This window comes from Cynara cardunculus (assembly GCF_001531365.2).
Source record: "Cynara cardunculus var. scolymus isolate 2C chromosome LG 7, CcrdV1, whole genome shotgun sequence".
Classification (NCBI taxonomy): Eukaryota; Viridiplantae; Streptophyta; class Magnoliopsida; order Asterales; family Asteraceae; genus Cynara; species Cynara cardunculus.
In genome coordinates this window covers 4,625,764-4,643,297 of record NC_037534.1, presented here as the reverse complement: position 1 = coordinate 4,643,297, position 17,534 = coordinate 4,625,764, and the positions used below count along the sequence as shown (strand labels likewise).

General features: G+C 33.8%; 2 protein-coding genes across 3 annotated transcripts; one reads left to right on the top strand and one right to left on the bottom strand.

Moving 5' to 3' along the window:
* Positions 1 to 1,019: 1,019 nt before the first annotated feature.
* On the top strand, positions 1,020 to 10,563 carry LOC112515119 (protein MRG1). Of its 2 annotated transcripts, XM_025121785.1 has the most exons (11): positions 1,020 to 1,247; positions 3,109 to 3,162; positions 3,348 to 3,361; positions 5,771 to 5,916; positions 6,569 to 6,604; positions 7,594 to 7,634; positions 7,818 to 7,919; positions 8,373 to 8,452; positions 9,291 to 9,460; positions 9,950 to 10,034; positions 10,128 to 10,563. In XM_025121785.1, exons 1-11 carry the CDS (start codon positions 1,107 to 1,109, stop codon positions 10,225 to 10,227), a joined length of 969 nt encoding a protein of 322 aa, XP_024977553.1. In that variant the 5' UTR covers positions 1,020 to 1,106; the 3' UTR covers positions 10,228 to 10,563. The 2 variants fall into 2 exon arrangements, with proteins under 2 accessions (XP_024977553.1, XP_024977554.1); XM_025121786.1 differs by lacking the exon at positions 6,569 to 6,604.
* Positions 10,564 to 10,886: 323 nt separating this feature from the next.
* Positions 10,887 to 13,367, bottom strand: LOC112515118 (probable cinnamyl alcohol dehydrogenase). The gene is made up of 5 exons (XM_025121783.1): positions 13,257 to 13,367; positions 12,898 to 13,011; positions 12,531 to 12,758; positions 11,600 to 12,039; positions 10,887 to 11,156 (listed from the first exon to the last, which is right to left on the bottom strand). The coding sequence occupies exons 1-5, from the start codon at positions 13,331 to 13,333 to the stop codon at positions 10,957 to 10,959; spliced, it is 1,059 nt and encodes a 352-aa protein (XP_024977551.1). The 5' UTR covers positions 13,334 to 13,367; the 3' UTR covers positions 10,887 to 10,956.
* Positions 13,368 to 17,534: the final 4,167 nt, after the last annotated feature.

Here is a 17,534-nt window from a genome sequence, read left to right as displayed (position 1 = left end):
ATCAACTTATTATAAGTTATAATGATAAATTCTCCAAAAACTTCTTATTACCGGTTTGGCATCGGTATAAGTTATTTATCCACACACTCAAAAGTGCTTATTACAGGTACCATACTTGAATAAATCAATAAGTTGTTTTTATAAGCAATCCCAAACACCTCCTTATTAGTGGGAATGAATAAAAAACCAGTTTCCCTTTCCACATATCATCAAGTTTTAGAGAATTCTCTGCTTTCTTTGATTTTTATTATTTTAGATAACAATATAGAGAATCTGTTGGAACAAAGTAGAGAATAAAAACCCCATTTTATTTATTTTAAAGAATTAGAAGAGTACCCGTGCGATGCAACAAGACATATCTTAGTTTTAATGTTTCGTTTTTTTGGTCTATGTCGATATTATAATATGGATATATGTAGTTTTGAACAAACAATAATGTTTTTTTAATATAAATTTGAAGATATCATAAGAATTAAAAAAATATAAAAGTTCTCATTTTTTTATGTAATTTCTTTAATTCAATTTTTTTTATTATAACTTAATTTAGGTTTAATGACGAAGTAATTTGTTTTTGATTTAATAATATAATTTTTATAAAGATAATAACTAAGTAGTATGTTAGAAGTCAATAATTATTTTAATTATATTTTAGATATATTTAAAATGAGAATTTTATCATGAATTTGATTATATTTATCTATAGTTTGTTACACGAATTCAAATATGAAGCTTATAAACTGTAATTATGCATAATTTACTTGTAATCTTAAATTTTAAGTAATATACATCAATAAACAGTACTTCATGTATAAAATATGATTTTGAAAGTTTTTATCAAATGCTTTATAATATAGTATAAATCTCTAAAAAATAATCCTAATTAAAAGAACCGTAATCGTGACAAATTAAATACCAAAAACACCAAATTCAAAATAATTAAAAACATAAAAAAAAACATAGGGACGAAATGCATAAATTGACTCTAATTTATGTGGAATTGGACAGAGGCAGGGAAAACAACGTCCGACGACCAGAAAACACTCAAAAAAAGAAGCGGGGGGAAAGCTACTTTTACGATCCAAAACTACCAAAAATTTCCAGAAAACATGGGGAGTTCCAGGGACGATTCTGCCACCGACGGTGACAAATCCACCGGCAATCGCCGTCGTCCTGACTCCAATTCCAACCTCTACTCAGACGGAGAGAAAGTCCTCGCTTATCACGGCCCTCGTATCTACGAAGCCAAGGCATGTTCATTACTCGTTATATATTTCACTTGCATCGCATACTGTTGATCTCTCTCTTTGTCTCTAGTGTAGACAGCCACTTTCTTCTTCACTTTCGTACAATTTAAGTTTGGATCTTAAATGCCAGATAGTTTGGTGAACATGAGGAAAAGTAAACAGAAAAAATTGTTTGTGGATAGACCAGATTAATTAGGGTTTTTTTTTATGTGCGTTTACTATGGGATTAGCAAACTGAGTACTAGGGTTTCCAATTCAGAAATGCACAGAAGAAAATGAAGAAATTGTTTTTCGTTTTGTGTGTTTACACTAGCAAATTGGAGACTAGGGTTCCCAATTCAGAAATGCAAAAAAGAAAAAAAGAGAACGAGTTTCCCTCTTTGCTTCACCCTTATAATCCACTACTTAAAACTTGTGAACTCTAGGGATGCAAGTAATTGTGAAGGGTAAGCTTGACATGGGGTCATTCTGCTCTTAATGAGAATCCTATCTTCAACAAAAGCTTACTATATGAGTTTAAAGTGGATGGTAATTATTGGACTGATGGACCAATAACAACCAGTAGAATTCTGGTTGTTATTTAATTGGATAATGTTTCTTATAATATGATTCCAGTGACAAAAATATTGTTTGATACAATTGCCAAATTTGCATAACTCAGGCCGAACCTTGTTTTGGGGTGCTTGTTTAGTTATGTTTATTAATTTTTGCTTTGTACTGCTAGAACACAATATGAGGTGAAAGGAAGTATTTACTTATGTCTGCATTAGTCTTGGTTCCACTTTAATGAGAAGAAACAAAAATTCATTGAAAATCTATGCAGTCATAGCGGCAACTTATGGTTTTAACACGTGTATTGGGATTGACTACAAGTCATTTTCTTGATGATTTCTGTTGGAGGGTGACTTGACTTGTACAAAAAATTTGAACATACTTGATCTGATTCAATCCATTTACAATTCAATTCAGGATGGGAAATAGTCTTCCTCCTTACCAATTATGTTCTCTCTAAGAAGTGCTTGCCCATGGTTCTCTCATTAACTAGGTTTCTTGGGCATGTAAGTTATAATAAGTTTGAAGACTGTACTTGCCCATGATTCTTTCATTTCCCATACTTGCATCTATTTATATTGTTGTTGCTTACTCCTTATCTAGTTTCCCTTAGTTTAACATATTTGTCCTTCTCTCTTTCTAGTTTTAGCGTTGTCGTATTTTTTTCATCTAGCCTTCCATTTTTTTGGTATATCTGTTTTCATCCCTTTCACACACTTCTAACTAGCTGAGGGCCGGCACGGAAACAACCAATTTACTCTGTTAGGCAGAGATTAGGTCCGCGTACCCCAGGCGAGTGGGGCGAGACCGAACCTTTGGATGGTATATGTTGGGTTTGTCTGGTTTGGGTTTTGTTGTACTAGTTACTATTAAGGATAATAGTTACAAGACTGTTACTATTATAGTGAATAAATAGAAATAAAGTGAATACCGATGCTGTGTTTCCTAAAGGCAATATGGATGCAATTGCTATAAAAAGAAAGCATGGATATTGAAAGTAGTCTGTATGACACAAGTAATCATGAATAACCTGTTAGCAAACTAATATACTGCGTACATAAGTACAATGATCATACTGTTAACTCTTATTGACCCGCTATCAAATTGACTTTGACGATTATTGGTATTACAACAATAGTTGTATTTTGCTATATGACTTGAAGTGTTAGGTACTTTATAACTTCACCAATACCTTTTTCTTGACCATGTATAGATTACTTTTACTTTAGGTCCTGTATAACTACAGTACAACGATATAAGTACTTATAAGTTTGATATTTATGCTTTGTTTTGTTTTTCTTCCACCTTGAAGGTTCAAAAAGCTGAGATACGAAAGAATGAGTGGAAATATTTCGTCCATTACCTTGTAAGTTTGATACTCTCCTTTTATTTTGCTAGATTTCCCCCACAAAGCATTTATTTGCATGTACTATTTAATTGCTACTTTGTATGATGTTACATAGATTTATCTTAGTTTTAGAAATTGTGATCAATTGTTTGTTTTCATGAGACAACTTTAAGTAATAGATTATTTTTCTTTTTGTTTTGCAGGGTTGGAGTAAAAAGTAAGATTCTTTTTTCTATTTGGCATCACTCTTATACAAATTCTCGACGTTGGATCGTGCATTATATTTTGAAATAGTGTGGAAAAAGTTTGTCTTTGCTCATTTTTTCACCTGGAGCAACCGGTAAGGTTACTTTGTGATTGGAAGGTCACAGGTTCGATCATATAACAACCTATTTACACAATGCAAAGTTGAGGTTGCATACAAAGAAATTTCTCCTATACTCTTGCTGAGCTGAGTATCCTTGGTGCACCAATACCCTTCCATTATTCTACTCAGTACTTGCTAAATTTAACCTTTTCTTGCTCAAATTGCACTTATTCTTGTGGGCATCAATATGTACCTTAAGGCCCCATTTCTAGGTAGTGTTAGTGCTCTCCTTTTTTTTCTTTTGTGGGATCTAGATTTACTCATAATGATGTCATATATACGAAATAGATCTTATGATTAGCTTTGTAGTAATTAAGAAAGGTCAATTAGGAAAGATCAATTTTTCTATGTGCAATGTGCGTTAAAGTTTGATTCGGGGTTTACATTATGGAAAAGAATTAGACTCACCAATTCAGTGCACATGGTTTCAATTATTTGTGGATGTTCAATACAACCAAAAGTTAGGTTGGGGGCCTCAGTTATAGAACCTTAATTATATGACATTGGTTGACAATTACCTCTCTGTGGTGTTATCTTGTTATCTAAAGAGAAGAAGAGGGCGGGTAATGGAGATTTTCTTTGTACTCTGTCTATCATCCAAGCATCTTCCGTTTATGCATTTTTCTTCTTTTTATGTCAGTAAGTAGATCATAAAAACACAGCATACTATTAAATTTTAGTGTAGCATTCTATTTTATATGTATATGCGACATACCGCCTTATGTATTGTTTAGTGTTTGGATCTTAGACATCCAGTTTCGTTGTTTGTTTCCATTTGAGCCCTTGAAAGAGTGGAGCTTTCTTTGTACTAGTCCACTGTGCATCATGTTTTAGAGATTTTGAAGACCTATCATGGTGTAGGCTTCTCTATGATCGGTGACGAACTAAATTTATGTCTTGATGCACTAGGTTGTCTGGTTTTAATTGGATGTAAACTAATAAGCATAAAAGCCAAGGCATGAAAAAGGTGCTGCAGAGTGCAGAGTGTAGATCTGGGATGCCATATGCAGTGGCACTGTCTAGGAAAATAGTGAGCTTCATAAGTTTCACTGTGGATACATGGCACATGATGCTGGCATGTCACATCGAATCCGTAGTCAATCCTTATTCTAAAAGGGATAAAAAAGGAGTAATAGCTTCCCTCTTGTTTTATGCTCCTTTTGGCATCATGCTATGCAAATATAATGAAGAGAAGATAGAGGGAAACAAGGAAGAGGATGACAAAACAAATAATAAAGAGGCAACCACATACCTGGCTCCGTATTTTGGGACCACCTTGTCAGTTTTCTTTTTCCCACAAGTCACGATTAATTTATGTCACTCATCTTATCTTTAGGGTTGCATAGAAGCCACTGGCTAATGTATTCGAAAGATTAAATTTACATAAAAACCCGACAGTTGGAAATCTAAAAGATCCACACTGCCTCCTTTTCTTCTGTTAAAGAAGATTTTTTTATTCGAAGCATCAACTTTATTAGCTTGGAGGCTATGAAGAGTCACTGCACAAATTATTCAGTAGCTACTAAATGGTGCTTTAAGGCATGCACTTTGGGTGGGGGACTACACAAAGTACATGCCTTAAAGCAAATTCGGGTGTTTGCTGAACAAAACTTTTTGCTGCCATGACAGAAATGTTTTTTCTCTATGTTATATATTGACAATCACTATCCTCCATTATGTTTTAATGTTTTTCAATCCTTGGTAACTGGTATGTTTATTTTATGTTTTACCTCTTATATCTTTTATCAAGATGTAAGTTAATAAAATATTTTGTTATGTAAGTTGGGAAACATATTATTTAACATTATTTTTGTTCATCTAAATTCTCTAACGTAACTAGTATTGATGTGTGAACTATTTTGGCACTACCTATTCGAGTTATTTGTACATGGAAATTGCAACTAGTAGTTATGATTAATGTTCCTTGTTTTATGTTATCCATGCGTGACAGCGTGAGTGTCTGTATATGTTTAAGATGCTATCCTTGGCTTATGAAAATGTGCTTGCCAAAAACAATACATCATGGTTCTTTTTACGGTTTGGGTCCATGCAGCTGACACACTCCGTAACTAACATGAGTATAAGATGAATACTGCACATGAGAAGAGTTTCTTATGATTCAGTAACTATTCTAGTGGAAATTCTGTGGTAAACAAAGTGACAAGGCGGAAAGTAATAATTCTAGGCTATTTTCACTTAATGTCCAGTTTCCATTATGTGTTTAAAAATGGTTACAAAGATCTGTTATCTTGATAACAGTTGGGATGAATGGGTTGGCGTTGACCGTCTGATGAAATATACTGAAGAGAACATCGTGAAGCAGCAAGCCCTTGACAAAAAACAGGGTGTGGACAAGAATTCAAAGTCTGGACGCTCAACTCAAACTAAGCCAAAAGTATCGAGCGGTACTTTCCCCCCTGTCAACTCATTTACAAGTTTTATTGACTCAATGTTTCCACCATGATGATGTGTTTGTTTTGGTTTCCGACACAACATCAATTATCAAACCTACAGCCTGACTTCACAATATGATGAAGGTCAGTGGTCAATTTTTTTGAAAGCAAGTGGTCAAAGAGTCCAGGGAGTTTGAGTTCAGTTGGATACTTAGTATAATGTTCCTATCAGTTGTTAGAAAAATGGTTTAAGTCTTTATTTTTGGATAAAGGATTAAACCATTTTCCTAACATCTCATAGGAACACTATACAAAGTACAAAACTGACTCAAACTCCTTGGACTCTTTGACCAATTGCTTCAAGAAACTGACCTCTAAGGTTCATCATTATGGTTTAATGCTTATGTCTACCCTATCTATCAATTTTTTAAGTGTATAATATTTATATACGACAAATACTCACGTACACTCACATTTGGTGAGGTTTGAACCCCTGGCCTCTTGGGAGGCTGGGCTCTACCGGTAACCAGGGTATCACTATGCCAATAACCTTTTGGTCTATCTATCAATCTTGTTGGGAAGGTAATGGCAAATCTGATATTTAGTCTTCCTCTCTCTTTCCTATGAATAACAACGAATTTTTTTGTCTTATTGGACCTTCTAGATGTGAAGGTGGAAAAAGAGGATGTGAAGAGTAGTGGTATATCTTTTGAACACAACTCTATGCTTTTTTAGATTAATCCATTTTTGGATTGTCTTATTGCCGTATTTCTTTTCAATTTATCCAACTGATTTCTTTTTAATCAGTCAAAAGGAAATACTAGAACTAACAGCATGCTTTATGCTGCCTAATTATGATGCTAGCCAAGTTGTTGGACCTTTGGGATATGTGTTCACCTCCCTTTATCTTAAATTATATTCTTAACCAAAAGTAGAAAATTGTCCTTCGATAGCATGTTAGACATTATAGTCATGCAGAAGGTAAGTTAAAAAAATTGCTTTAGATGGCACTGTGTTTGGTTGTGCATATGTAGAACAATGTTACATTTGGTAACCAGAAGTGTGATATCAATGCAAATGCGTTGCCAGCACATATTTATCTGAAAAAATAAAAACTAAATTAAAATTAATCACATCCAACAATTAATACTTTGTTTTAACATGAACCTGTACCACATTCTACTATGTGCTTAACGTAGTTTATTTTTGATTTTATTTCAATGGGTTTCTTGACAATGTGGCTGCTACTTTGCATTTATTTAAAGCTTAAAAAATTAGAAACCAATGAACAAAGGTTTTTATGTTATCCTTAGTACGTATTGTGTGTGAATTTATTGCTCAGTAGCATCATTTTCAAACATTGTTACAAACGTCGAAAAATTTAATGTTATTTTTTAAACTGGCACTTTTGAGTGCTTTCTGGGCACCAAAAACTTAAGGTACGGCCCTGTGTGATGCGACAGTTGTACAAAGAATTCTGATAACTCACTATAGACTAAGAAGTGTCCTTAAGTTTCTTCTTTTGGATCCATATACAAGGACTTATCTAATCCATGTTGCTGCAATAAACAATGCCCTTTCGTAAAACTTGATGCATTTTTTCATGTGTCTGGGAAATTGTTTGCCAGTGCTCGGCGTTCATATTTTGAAATCTTAACATAGTGTGTTTCTATATGGGTGTAAATTCAGGGGCGAAAGGGAAGAAGAGAAAGAGTGATTCGAGCACTGAGGTATATTCAGAGTTACCATATTTTGTGCTATGATCTACCAGGGATCCTTCTTTTTTACCAAATTTAGAGTACTTTGAAAAGTTATAGCATGTTTTTGGTGATTTCTGTTTTGTTTCAAATTCCATATTCTGGTGATTATCTCTTAACCATATGCATATGCTGATTAGTGGCTGTTTGTGCCAGAAAGAGAATGCATCTATTGAAAAGCCTGTGAAGATTCAAATTCCATCAGCTTTAAAAAAGCAACTTGTGGATGATTGGGAATATGTGAATCATCAAGATAAGGTACAGACGAGCTTGCTACTGTGTCCGTGCAGAAATGTTTGTTTGCCTTCGTAAAGTTCCAAATAAAGAAAGATGCTAGCTAGCTATGTCAATGTGCTTTGATTTTTTTTTGCACTTCTCTAGACAATGGATTATCGTTGGCAGTTTGGGCAGGAGTCTCATTACAAACTTGTAAATTTTGTCCATGGTTGGTTGATCCCTTTTTATTTGACCTTTGTCAAACTGAGTTTGGTTCCCTCCCCCCTACTGCCCCCTTCTTGTGGCCTACTCATGCAGGATCTTGTTACCATATTTGTTTGCATTCAATTGTTTGTAGCTAAAGACAGTGTGATAAATTTGTTTGTTTCTCTTGCATTACTAACCTGAAATATCTTGAATATAAAACTTCACTCTATATTGTTCTTTCTTTAACTGGTGTCCAGAAAGTTGGAGTACTAAAGCTCTTTTTTTCAGCTTGTTAAACTTCCGCGTTCTCCAAATGTTGATGATGTACTGGCGAAGTACCTTGAATACAGATCAAAGAAGGATGGCATGTAAGTTCACTAGTGTTTAATTTAAGATCAGTTCTAGTTTTGGAACTCTGCAATTATGACTATTTAATCTTTTTTGATATGGTGTCTTTTAATGCTGTCACATAGATAATACCACACCTTTTCATTTTTGGACCTTGAAAACACAAATGGTTCTCTTGCCATGTGCTACTTGCATCAATGAGTCCATGCTCGTCTCATGTTAAAATAGGGTATTTTTATGTTCAATGCTTACCATGTTATTACTTGTGCTTAGGAAAATAATTATAGTTCCATACAGCAGTCATTGCAGTATTTTCAGCATACAGAAGGATGACCTAGAGTGGGTTTTCTTTATAGAGTGTTAGTCGAGGTCTATGGCCTCTAGTAACATGTATAGTTCTGTAGCGTGATTTTCAAACAATCGAATAGGTTTGTAGATGACTAATATGTATAGTTCTGTAGCATGAAGGTAATTGGATGATTGTTGGCTGACTGGCCTTTCAGCTGATGTCTCTATTTCGGTTTATGCCTACCAAATAGTACATATTTCTTGATTGAAACTGACTTTCAAAAATTAGGAACTGTACCCATTTGGAACTAGTTGTTGGATTAGTAATCTGTGGTTGAGATGAAGTTCTAGATTTGTTGAAGAGAGTTGAATTTATGGCAATTTCATATCTTGTGCATTTGGTGATTTCTAATATTTGTACTGCACATGGATTGATGGGATTAAACAGCTTTCATTTTTTGTTGATGGTGAATTTTGTGACATCTTGTAAGATAAATCTTTGCGAGTCTGCATGAATCTTTCTCTAGTTTGTATAGAAAGTGTTTATTCACTTTGTTGCCATGTATACAGGATGACAGATGCTGTCGGAGAGATTTTGAAGGGATTACGGTGTTATTTTGACAGAGCCTTACCAGTTATTCTTTTATACAATAAGGAGCGTAAACAGTATCATGAATTAGTTACGGATAATATTTCTCCTTCAACTATATATGGTGCCGAACATCTGCTACGTCTCTTTGGTACGCTTCTTTATTGATGTTCGTATTATCTCCCTACCAAACACACTAAATTGGTTCCTTTTTTTGTTTCACTCAGCTGTTTCATACACTGGTTTCACTCTTTTGGAAAAGAACCTGGCCGATCATGAAAGGGCTGTTTGGTTGGTTTTCCATTAAGTCATGTATGGATAAAGTTGTCAGTATGGATTAATCTGTCTATATAGATTGGGAAGGGTTCTGTTTGGGAGGGTTTTTTCATAGATGGAAGGAGTGTTTTTTAATTGGTAGGGGTAGGGTTGGAAAAAACTTGGCTTTCTGCATAAAGCTCCCCCCTAAAAGCTTACTAAATAAGCCACTTTCTATATCATTAAGTCACTATCAAACAGTCATGTATAGCTGACCGAATAAGCTGTGAGTCTCATTAAGCTCATTAAGCTGCTAACAAACATTGATGTGGTCTACTGTTTGTTGTTTTCTTCAATTATTTGATGTGGTTTCTTGTCTATGCAGTTAAATTGCCTGAGTTATTGCCGTACGTGAACATAGAAGAGGATCTGGCGACGCGTTTGCAGCAAAAGTTTCTCGATTTTCTCAAGTACAACTTTTCTTATAGTGCATCGCTTTCATCATATTATTCCTGTGAAGCTTATATGTGGCAAAAGCTGATCATTGTATTGTGTTTTTATAGGTTTTTGCAAAAGAATCAAAGCTCTTTCTTCATTTCTTCTTATGATGGCTCCAAAGTCTCCGATAGTTCAGCAACAAGGGGCAAAATGACTCAGGAGTAGAGTTATTGCTCCACCAACTTGTGATGTAACATTAGTTGTTGTCATTTTTAACCAGTAGCAGATGGTAGTTTCTACCAATATGCAATATCAACAATTTGTCTGTGCCAACTTTGTTGCAACACAACCTCATTCTTTTTTTTTATCCATATAGAACCTCTCTGCAGGCTCTTAAAAATAGAGACATTTAGTTGGCCCTTTGTACAATCAAGACTCAATCTTGGTTCAAATAGCCAAAGTGTTGTAGAATTAGTGTTCTCGTTAGCAATAGGATTCTCAAATTTGTAGAACAATTCTGATTTTATAACTTGAAATTGCTAAAGCTTCTGGTTGGTTTTTTGGCTCGTTTCTTACTCGCATTTTTTTCTTTCTAATTTTTGTTTTGGTTTGGAGAACATATTTTTTCTTGCAGCTCAGTAGCAGATCCTTGGATGACAGCCACTCCACAATTAGCTTGCACATAGAGGTATGCTATTAACTATTAGTCTTTACCGAATTAAGTTTCATCTGGTTTATTTGAAGGCGTTCTGGGAAACAGCCGCTCTACTCTTAGGGTAGAGGTTAGATATGCGTATGTCTTACCCCCAAGACCCCACCTCCAGGTGGGATATACGGGGCTCATTTGATTTAGTTTATGTTGGTTTTAACTCTAGTTGACTTTCCATGAACATTGAAACTGGTTGTATTTATTGAACTTATGCATACATGAAATTGCTGTCCCATGATTACCCGTCACTCAAGATTGCTCCCAGCCACATCCAGCACAAACCTGTACCTCACGTCGCTCTTTTCCATCCTCTCAAATGCTTTGTTCACATAATCCATTTTCACTACTTCTATCATCGTCTTCAAACCTTTGTCGACCCAAAAGGCAAGTATCTCTTGTGTCTCTTGAATGCTTCCAATGAAACTCCCACTTATTGTCTTCTTTCCTGTAAATTTCAACATCAGTCATAAACTTCAGGTCCAAATTGGGGCACGACTTGGATAAGGTCAATCATGGATCTTTTCATTTATGAATTCAATATGGATTTTGTTGTAAAAAATCATATTACTCTATTTGACCTCACAAAAAAATCACTCTACTATCCGGGATGAAGGTCGGGTTTGCATACATCCCACACCGCAGATCCCACATTGGGGGGATTATTGCGCTAAATGACCTTCTGACACAAGTTTTTTCGATCCATGACTTTTGGACAGGGTTTTAGGGCTTCTTATATATGTATGAAAGTGGCATTCTCAAACATGTCAGAAAGCCATGAATTTAAAAGAAAAACCTGCCAAAAGATCACTTAACCAAAGGACCCCACCTACGGGGGGATATACAGTGCTTGTTTGGTTTGGTTTATTGGGGTACTGAAAGGGCACATACCTAAAATCAAACCTGTTGCATCGAACTGCAATGGTTCAGGAACGGCTCCAACAACGAATATCTTTCCTTCGACTCCAAGAAGGCAAAGGTAATCTTGTAACGGATGAGCAACGGGTACAGTATCGAGTATATAATCGAGGCTGTTTCTTGATTTCTCCATTTCAGCTGGATTGGAGCTCACCAAGAAACAATCAGCGCCCAAATGGGTTAATGCCTCCTCTCTTTTTTTATCAGAAGAGCTGATCGCTGTCACATGGTGGCCCATCGCCTTTGCTATCAGAACACCCAGATGACCAACTCCTCCCAAACCCAAGATTCCAGCTCTGATCGGCTTTTTGGAGTCGATAAACTGTTTTAAGGGACTGTAAGCCGTCACTCCTGCACATAGCAATGGCGCTGCCTGCTCTGGAGCTAGATTTTCTGGTATGCTCACTACATAGCTGCAATTTTTCAGATTTTGACTTTTTAGTTTCACTTTCTTGTAGATGAACCCCGTATGCTCGAATTTGGGAAGAAAATAAAAGTAAGAAAAGAGAAGGGAGGGAGGGAAAATAATGGAAAAGAAAGTTTTTTTTTGTGTTCTTGAAAGGGAATGGAAAGAATGGAAACAATTTTTCATGCTTTTTAATCAGAGAGAAAGGGAAAAAAATGTCAATTTTACAAATGTACTCCTTATATTTGTTTTTTCAGTTTTCCTTATGTGGGTATATTCTTCATAAGAGATCGAATACACCTTTCGGATTTTCTTTCCTTCCCTTTCTTCCCACATTTGGAAGGAAACATAAATGATATTTTACCTCCTAAAAAGTTTAGAGAACAGAGTTTTTTTTGTTTTCTATTCCTTTCCCCTTTCGTTTCTTTTCCTTAAAAAAAAGGTTTCGGGAACACAATGTTAATTAAGGGTAGTATGGGGAATATGGTTTTTGCTCACTTTTGATGGACTACCATGGCAGAGGCGAAACCTCCTTGCATAAAGCTTCCATCTTTGTAGATCGCATTGTAAGTGAACACCATTTTGGTGCAGTATTGTTCTTTATTGGTTTTACAACACAAACATTCCCCACACGATCCTACCATACCTCCGACTCCCACAATGTCACCTACGCTAAATTTGTTCACTTTTGATCCCACTTCAACAACTTTTCCCACCACTTCGTGCCTGCAAGAATACGAAATCAGATTTTCTTTGAAGTACATAATGACCCTTTGGTGAAATGAGATTGTTTATAGCATGTGTTGTACAACATATATGCAACGGGTACAAAGTGCAAAGCAAGTGGGGAAATTTCGAAACCTACCCTGGAACCAAAGGGTATGTAGTGGGGTGAACCTCATTCCTCATTTGATGAAGATCAGTGTGGTCCATTCCACAATACAAGACCTTGTACAATACATCTTCTGGACCTGTTTTCCTGCACATTCCGAACCCACATGCCATATTGCCATTAGCACACCTTCGATAAGACTTTGGAAGCAATCTTCGAATATATTAGGTATGGGACTAATTGAAATCAGTCATTCTGTCGTTTGAGTAGAGGACAGGTCTGTGTACATGACACCGTTTTTTAGTGGGATTTATTGGGTATCTTGATTAAAGATTGTGTGAAATGTGTGCAGGAATAGTTGATGATGTATGTTTGCAAAGAGAGAGACAGACCTGAGATGGAAAGAGTAAGGAGAAAGGATGGCAGATGAGTCTCTGGCAGCCCATCCGGTAACTTTTCTTCCATCCATAACCTTAAGCTTCTGTTTTTGGTAAGAAATAAAATCACTAAGATGATGGTTTCTAAAGCAGGTGTAGTGTATATATATGGAGAGAGAGAGGGTTTCAAATGAGAACACTGACCAATAAGATAACATGAGAACAACAAAATCACGTGTAATTACGTCCGACCTTGGCCCCAACCTATGAACTTCTGGTTTATGAAATGGTCATGAAATATAGAATTAAGGACAAATTGCATGTGAAAAAGTAATATAATTTAACTTGATTTTTATTTTGGGTAACGTACTTTCAAAACTTTCATTTTGGTACTTAAGATGTAAAGTTTTAAATATTTAAGTATCCGGGTAACCGGTTACCATACTGATGTGACGAGTGATGTAGTATCCAACTCAGTATTATTTTATTATTCAACCTAATTTCATTCCATCACTTGTCACATCAGCATGATAACTGGTTAATGTTTCAACCGATTATCCAGGTACTTAAATGTTTAAAACTTTACATCTTAAGTACCAAAATAGACGTTTTAAAAGTACGTTACTTAAAATAGGAATCATGTTAAAAAGTACGTTACTTATTCATGCAATTTTTTCGATTAAAAGTCATAGAGTTGGTTGCTGACTTGGGTTGTAGATAAGTCATTGATGACGTCAATTTCAATAATCAAACATTTTCCCCTTGTTTGAATTCCTCATTTTCGTTATTATATATTTTGAACGGTTTAAAGAATATAACATTTAATTTTAAATAAAAATCAGCAAATCAATAATAAATATTTTGTTTTATTTTTAGTATAAAAATTATTTATATTGGTAAAGATTTTTATCTATAAAATATTTGACAAGAACTCAGGATTACAAGTAAATTGTATATAAGTACAACTTATTGAACCTTCATTTTTGAATTCGTGTAATTAACTACAAATAAACATAATCATATACATGATAAACATCATATTTTAAATCTAAAAAATAATTAGGATAATTATTGAGTTCTAATCGAATATTTAATTATTATCTTTATGAAAATTTATATTACTAAATCAAAAATAAATTTGATTTTTTATTAAACCTAAATTAAATTATAATAAAAAAATTGAATCAAAGAAATTACATAAAAAACGAAAAAATTTAAATAATTAATTTGATGTTAATATCGATATTTTTTAATCAAAATTTTAATTATAATATATTTAAATTTATATTTTATTCAAAAATAAAAATATTATCACTTTCTCAAAACTATATAAAACTATTGTATCATATCAATAGACAAAGAATAAAAAGAAACAATAAAATTGAGATATATTTTGTTGTATTGTATGCAAATCCTTCTAATTATAATACAAAGTTTATGAATTTGTTATAATTTTTTCATATAATAGTTTTTGAAAAATAAAAAAAAATATAACAAACAAATCAAAATCAATCTTTGAACACGATTGTTGATAAATAATGTAAAGGGTTTATGGAATAAGCAATCGTAGCCGCCGGTTGACTATTGTTGACTACTTTTATTTTATTTACTTTAATTTAATATAAAACTTATTTTATTCCCCTGAACAAATCAAAGTTTTCATTTTCTAGGAGTATTTTAATATATATATATATATATATATATATATATATATATGATTAACCTGGATATCCAACCCGTTATACGAGCCGATTAATCTCAGGACAACCACCTGCTTTACAGATAGCCGGGAGTCACCGCATTTGAACCTCTGTAGCCACAAGGGGATTTTTATTTCTCCTTGGATTTGAACTTGGGATCTCGTGGTACTTTTGACCTATGGAGCCAAGCTCAAACCAATCCGGCACCACTCTTGTGGTTATATATAAGACATGCTTCTGATGACATCAATATGGTGGGGTATTTGTGGGCTCACTCAATGGTTGAGGCTAATAGGGGGTCATGGATCGAATGCTAGACCTGTCTTGTATTTTGACAAAATTCTCTTTATCAACTTAGGGGCCGTTTACCAAACACTTATTGGTAAATTTAACACTATAATTTACTTACCGGATAAGATTTTAGTCCACCAAAACGGTATCGTATGCAACAATTTACCCAGTAAGCGTTTACTGTGGTAAGAGTCGTCGCCTTCACTTACCAGGTAAGACTCGTCGCCTTCACTTACCAGGTAAGACTCTTGGTCATTGTCTCGCTCTTATCGGGTAAGATTCTTGATTCTTACCATATTCATCCGGTAAGATAAAATGACTTGATGTTCACTTATGCAAGTAAGCGTTTGGTAAACGGCCCCTTAGTTACACGTTAGAGACATCTTTATAAAAGCAATTAGATGATTATAAAGACAAGTTTATGAAAGCTTTTTCTAATCTTTTGAATTTTTAAAGACAAATGATTGAGGTATCAATTAATAGTTAGAATACATTTACCCCTATACCATTTTCTGCAGACATAAGAGTTTTTCGGCGGAAGCCGCTTATACCATATTTTGCTAAATGGATATCTGTGTTATGATACAAGCGTCAATTTTAAAGAAAAATATGAGATTTTGTTCCACTGGCTCCGAACAATCTTGTTTTTTTTATATATATGAAGAAATAATGAAGTTATTGTGATTGCCGGAAAGATTAGGCCTATTGAAAGTACCAAAACACCCACGTTTTATTAACTTGTACAAATTGAGTTAAATGAACTTTGGGTGGAATTGTGCTAACATATTTGTACATGCTTAACCGATTTGTACGTCAGACTAATTTTGTAATGCAAGGCTAGAACTAAATATAACTTAGATTTGACAAAAAAAAAATATTTTCTATTTATTTAACTTTTGTAGTTAATTTTCTTCAAGGATTTGAATTTCAAATAAAATTATAAATAATTTTTGTATGTAACTTTAATTTTACCATTTTTGCAAAATAAATTCAAACATTTGTTTCATGAATCAAAACTTAGAGGCCGTTTACCTAAACACTTACCCGGTAAGTACTTACCAATAAAATTCAACGCTATTGCTTACTTACCGGGTAAGATTTTATTCACTAAAGCGCATCGTGTGCAATAATTTATCCCGGTAAGCGTTAATCATGATAAGAGTTTTCGTCCTCACTTACTGGGTAAGACTCTCGATTGTTGCCTTTGCTCTTACCGGGTATGATTTTTAATCCTTGTCATATTCATCCGGTAAAGTAAAGCGACTTGGTAAACGCTTACTCGGGTAAGCGTTTGGTAAACGTCACCTTAGTTTTCATGTGTTTAACCGAAAATGAAAGCAATGATTTAAAATATATAAATTTCAAGCTTTTGAAGAAATTAAAAATTTTTAAATCAATAAACCAAAAACCGTTTTCAAACTCTGTTTGAAAAAAAAGGGAAAAGGTAACAATTTTCAGATGTTCATGTCATAAAATATAAAAAATTACGTTATTACGGTCTAACACGTTGTACAGTAAAATGGTCAATTGTCAAGATTTTCAAATCTGGACGTTATCAAGCTCCTCGAGCATATATCCACAATTTCATATAACGATCACTTTTGAAGAATATAAACAAACACTTGCATCCAATATTTTAAGAACGTCAGTCAAATTTAATATACACTCTGTATTTTTTATAGAAGTTTCTTTTCATTTTTTATAGAACTTTATTTATAAAATTTAATCAATTATAAAATATTAACATGTCAAACGACCCAGTCCAGTTCTATATGGCATCACCCATTAATTTAACGAGTCGGCCTGGACCTGTACATTTTTTTGAATATAGCTGTCCATGTCCATTTCTCTAACAGGCTGTGTCTAGCATGTAATCTCGCCCATCAATAGCTCTACTTCAAAGCTCAAGCCATTGATTCTAGTGATAACTTTTAAGTGTTCAATTGAGCATGCTCACTTTTATAATATACTAGAATGGTACTTGCGCAATACAACGAAACACATCTCGATTTTAATGTTCTATTTTATTATTTGTCTATGTCGATGTTATAATACGATTTTATGTGTTTTTAAGAAAGCAATAATGATTTTATTTTTGAATAAAATATAAATTTGAAAAAAAAATATATCAATGTTAATATCAGATCAATTATTTAAAAGTTCTCATTATTTATGTCATTTATTTAATTTATATTTTTATTATAATTTAGTTTGAGTTTAATAACGAAATAATTTATTTTTGGTTTATAATATAACATTTTATAAAGATAATAATTAAGTATTCTGTTAGAACTCAATGATT

Excerpts from the sequence above, each read along its gene's own strand:
- LOC112515118 (XM_025121783.1), bottom strand. The coding sequence starts at position 13,333 with ATGGATGGAAGAAAAGTTACCGGATGGGCTGCCAGAGACTCATCTGCC. Across the intron at positions 13,012-13,256 it reads CCTTACTCTTTCCATCTCAG|GAAAACAGGTCCAGAAGATG; the intron begins GTCTGTCTCTCT and ends CGGAATGTGCAG. Across the intron at positions 11,157-11,599 it reads TGCAACAGGTTTGATTTTAG|GAAAGAAGACAATAAGTGGG; the intron begins GTATGTGCCCTT and ends TGAAATTTACAG.
- LOC112515119 (XM_025121785.1), top strand. The coding sequence starts at position 1,107 with ATGGGGAGTTCCAGGGACGATTCTGCCACCGACGGTGACAAATCCACC. Across the intron at positions 1,248-3,108 it reads CTCGTATCTACGAAGCCAAG|GTTCAAAAAGCTGAGATACG; the intron begins GCATGTTCATTA and ends TCCACCTTGAAG. Across the intron at positions 5,917-6,568 it reads TAAGCCAAAAGTATCGAGCG|ATGTGAAGGTGGAAAAAGAG; the intron begins GTACTTTCCCCC and ends TGGACCTTCTAG.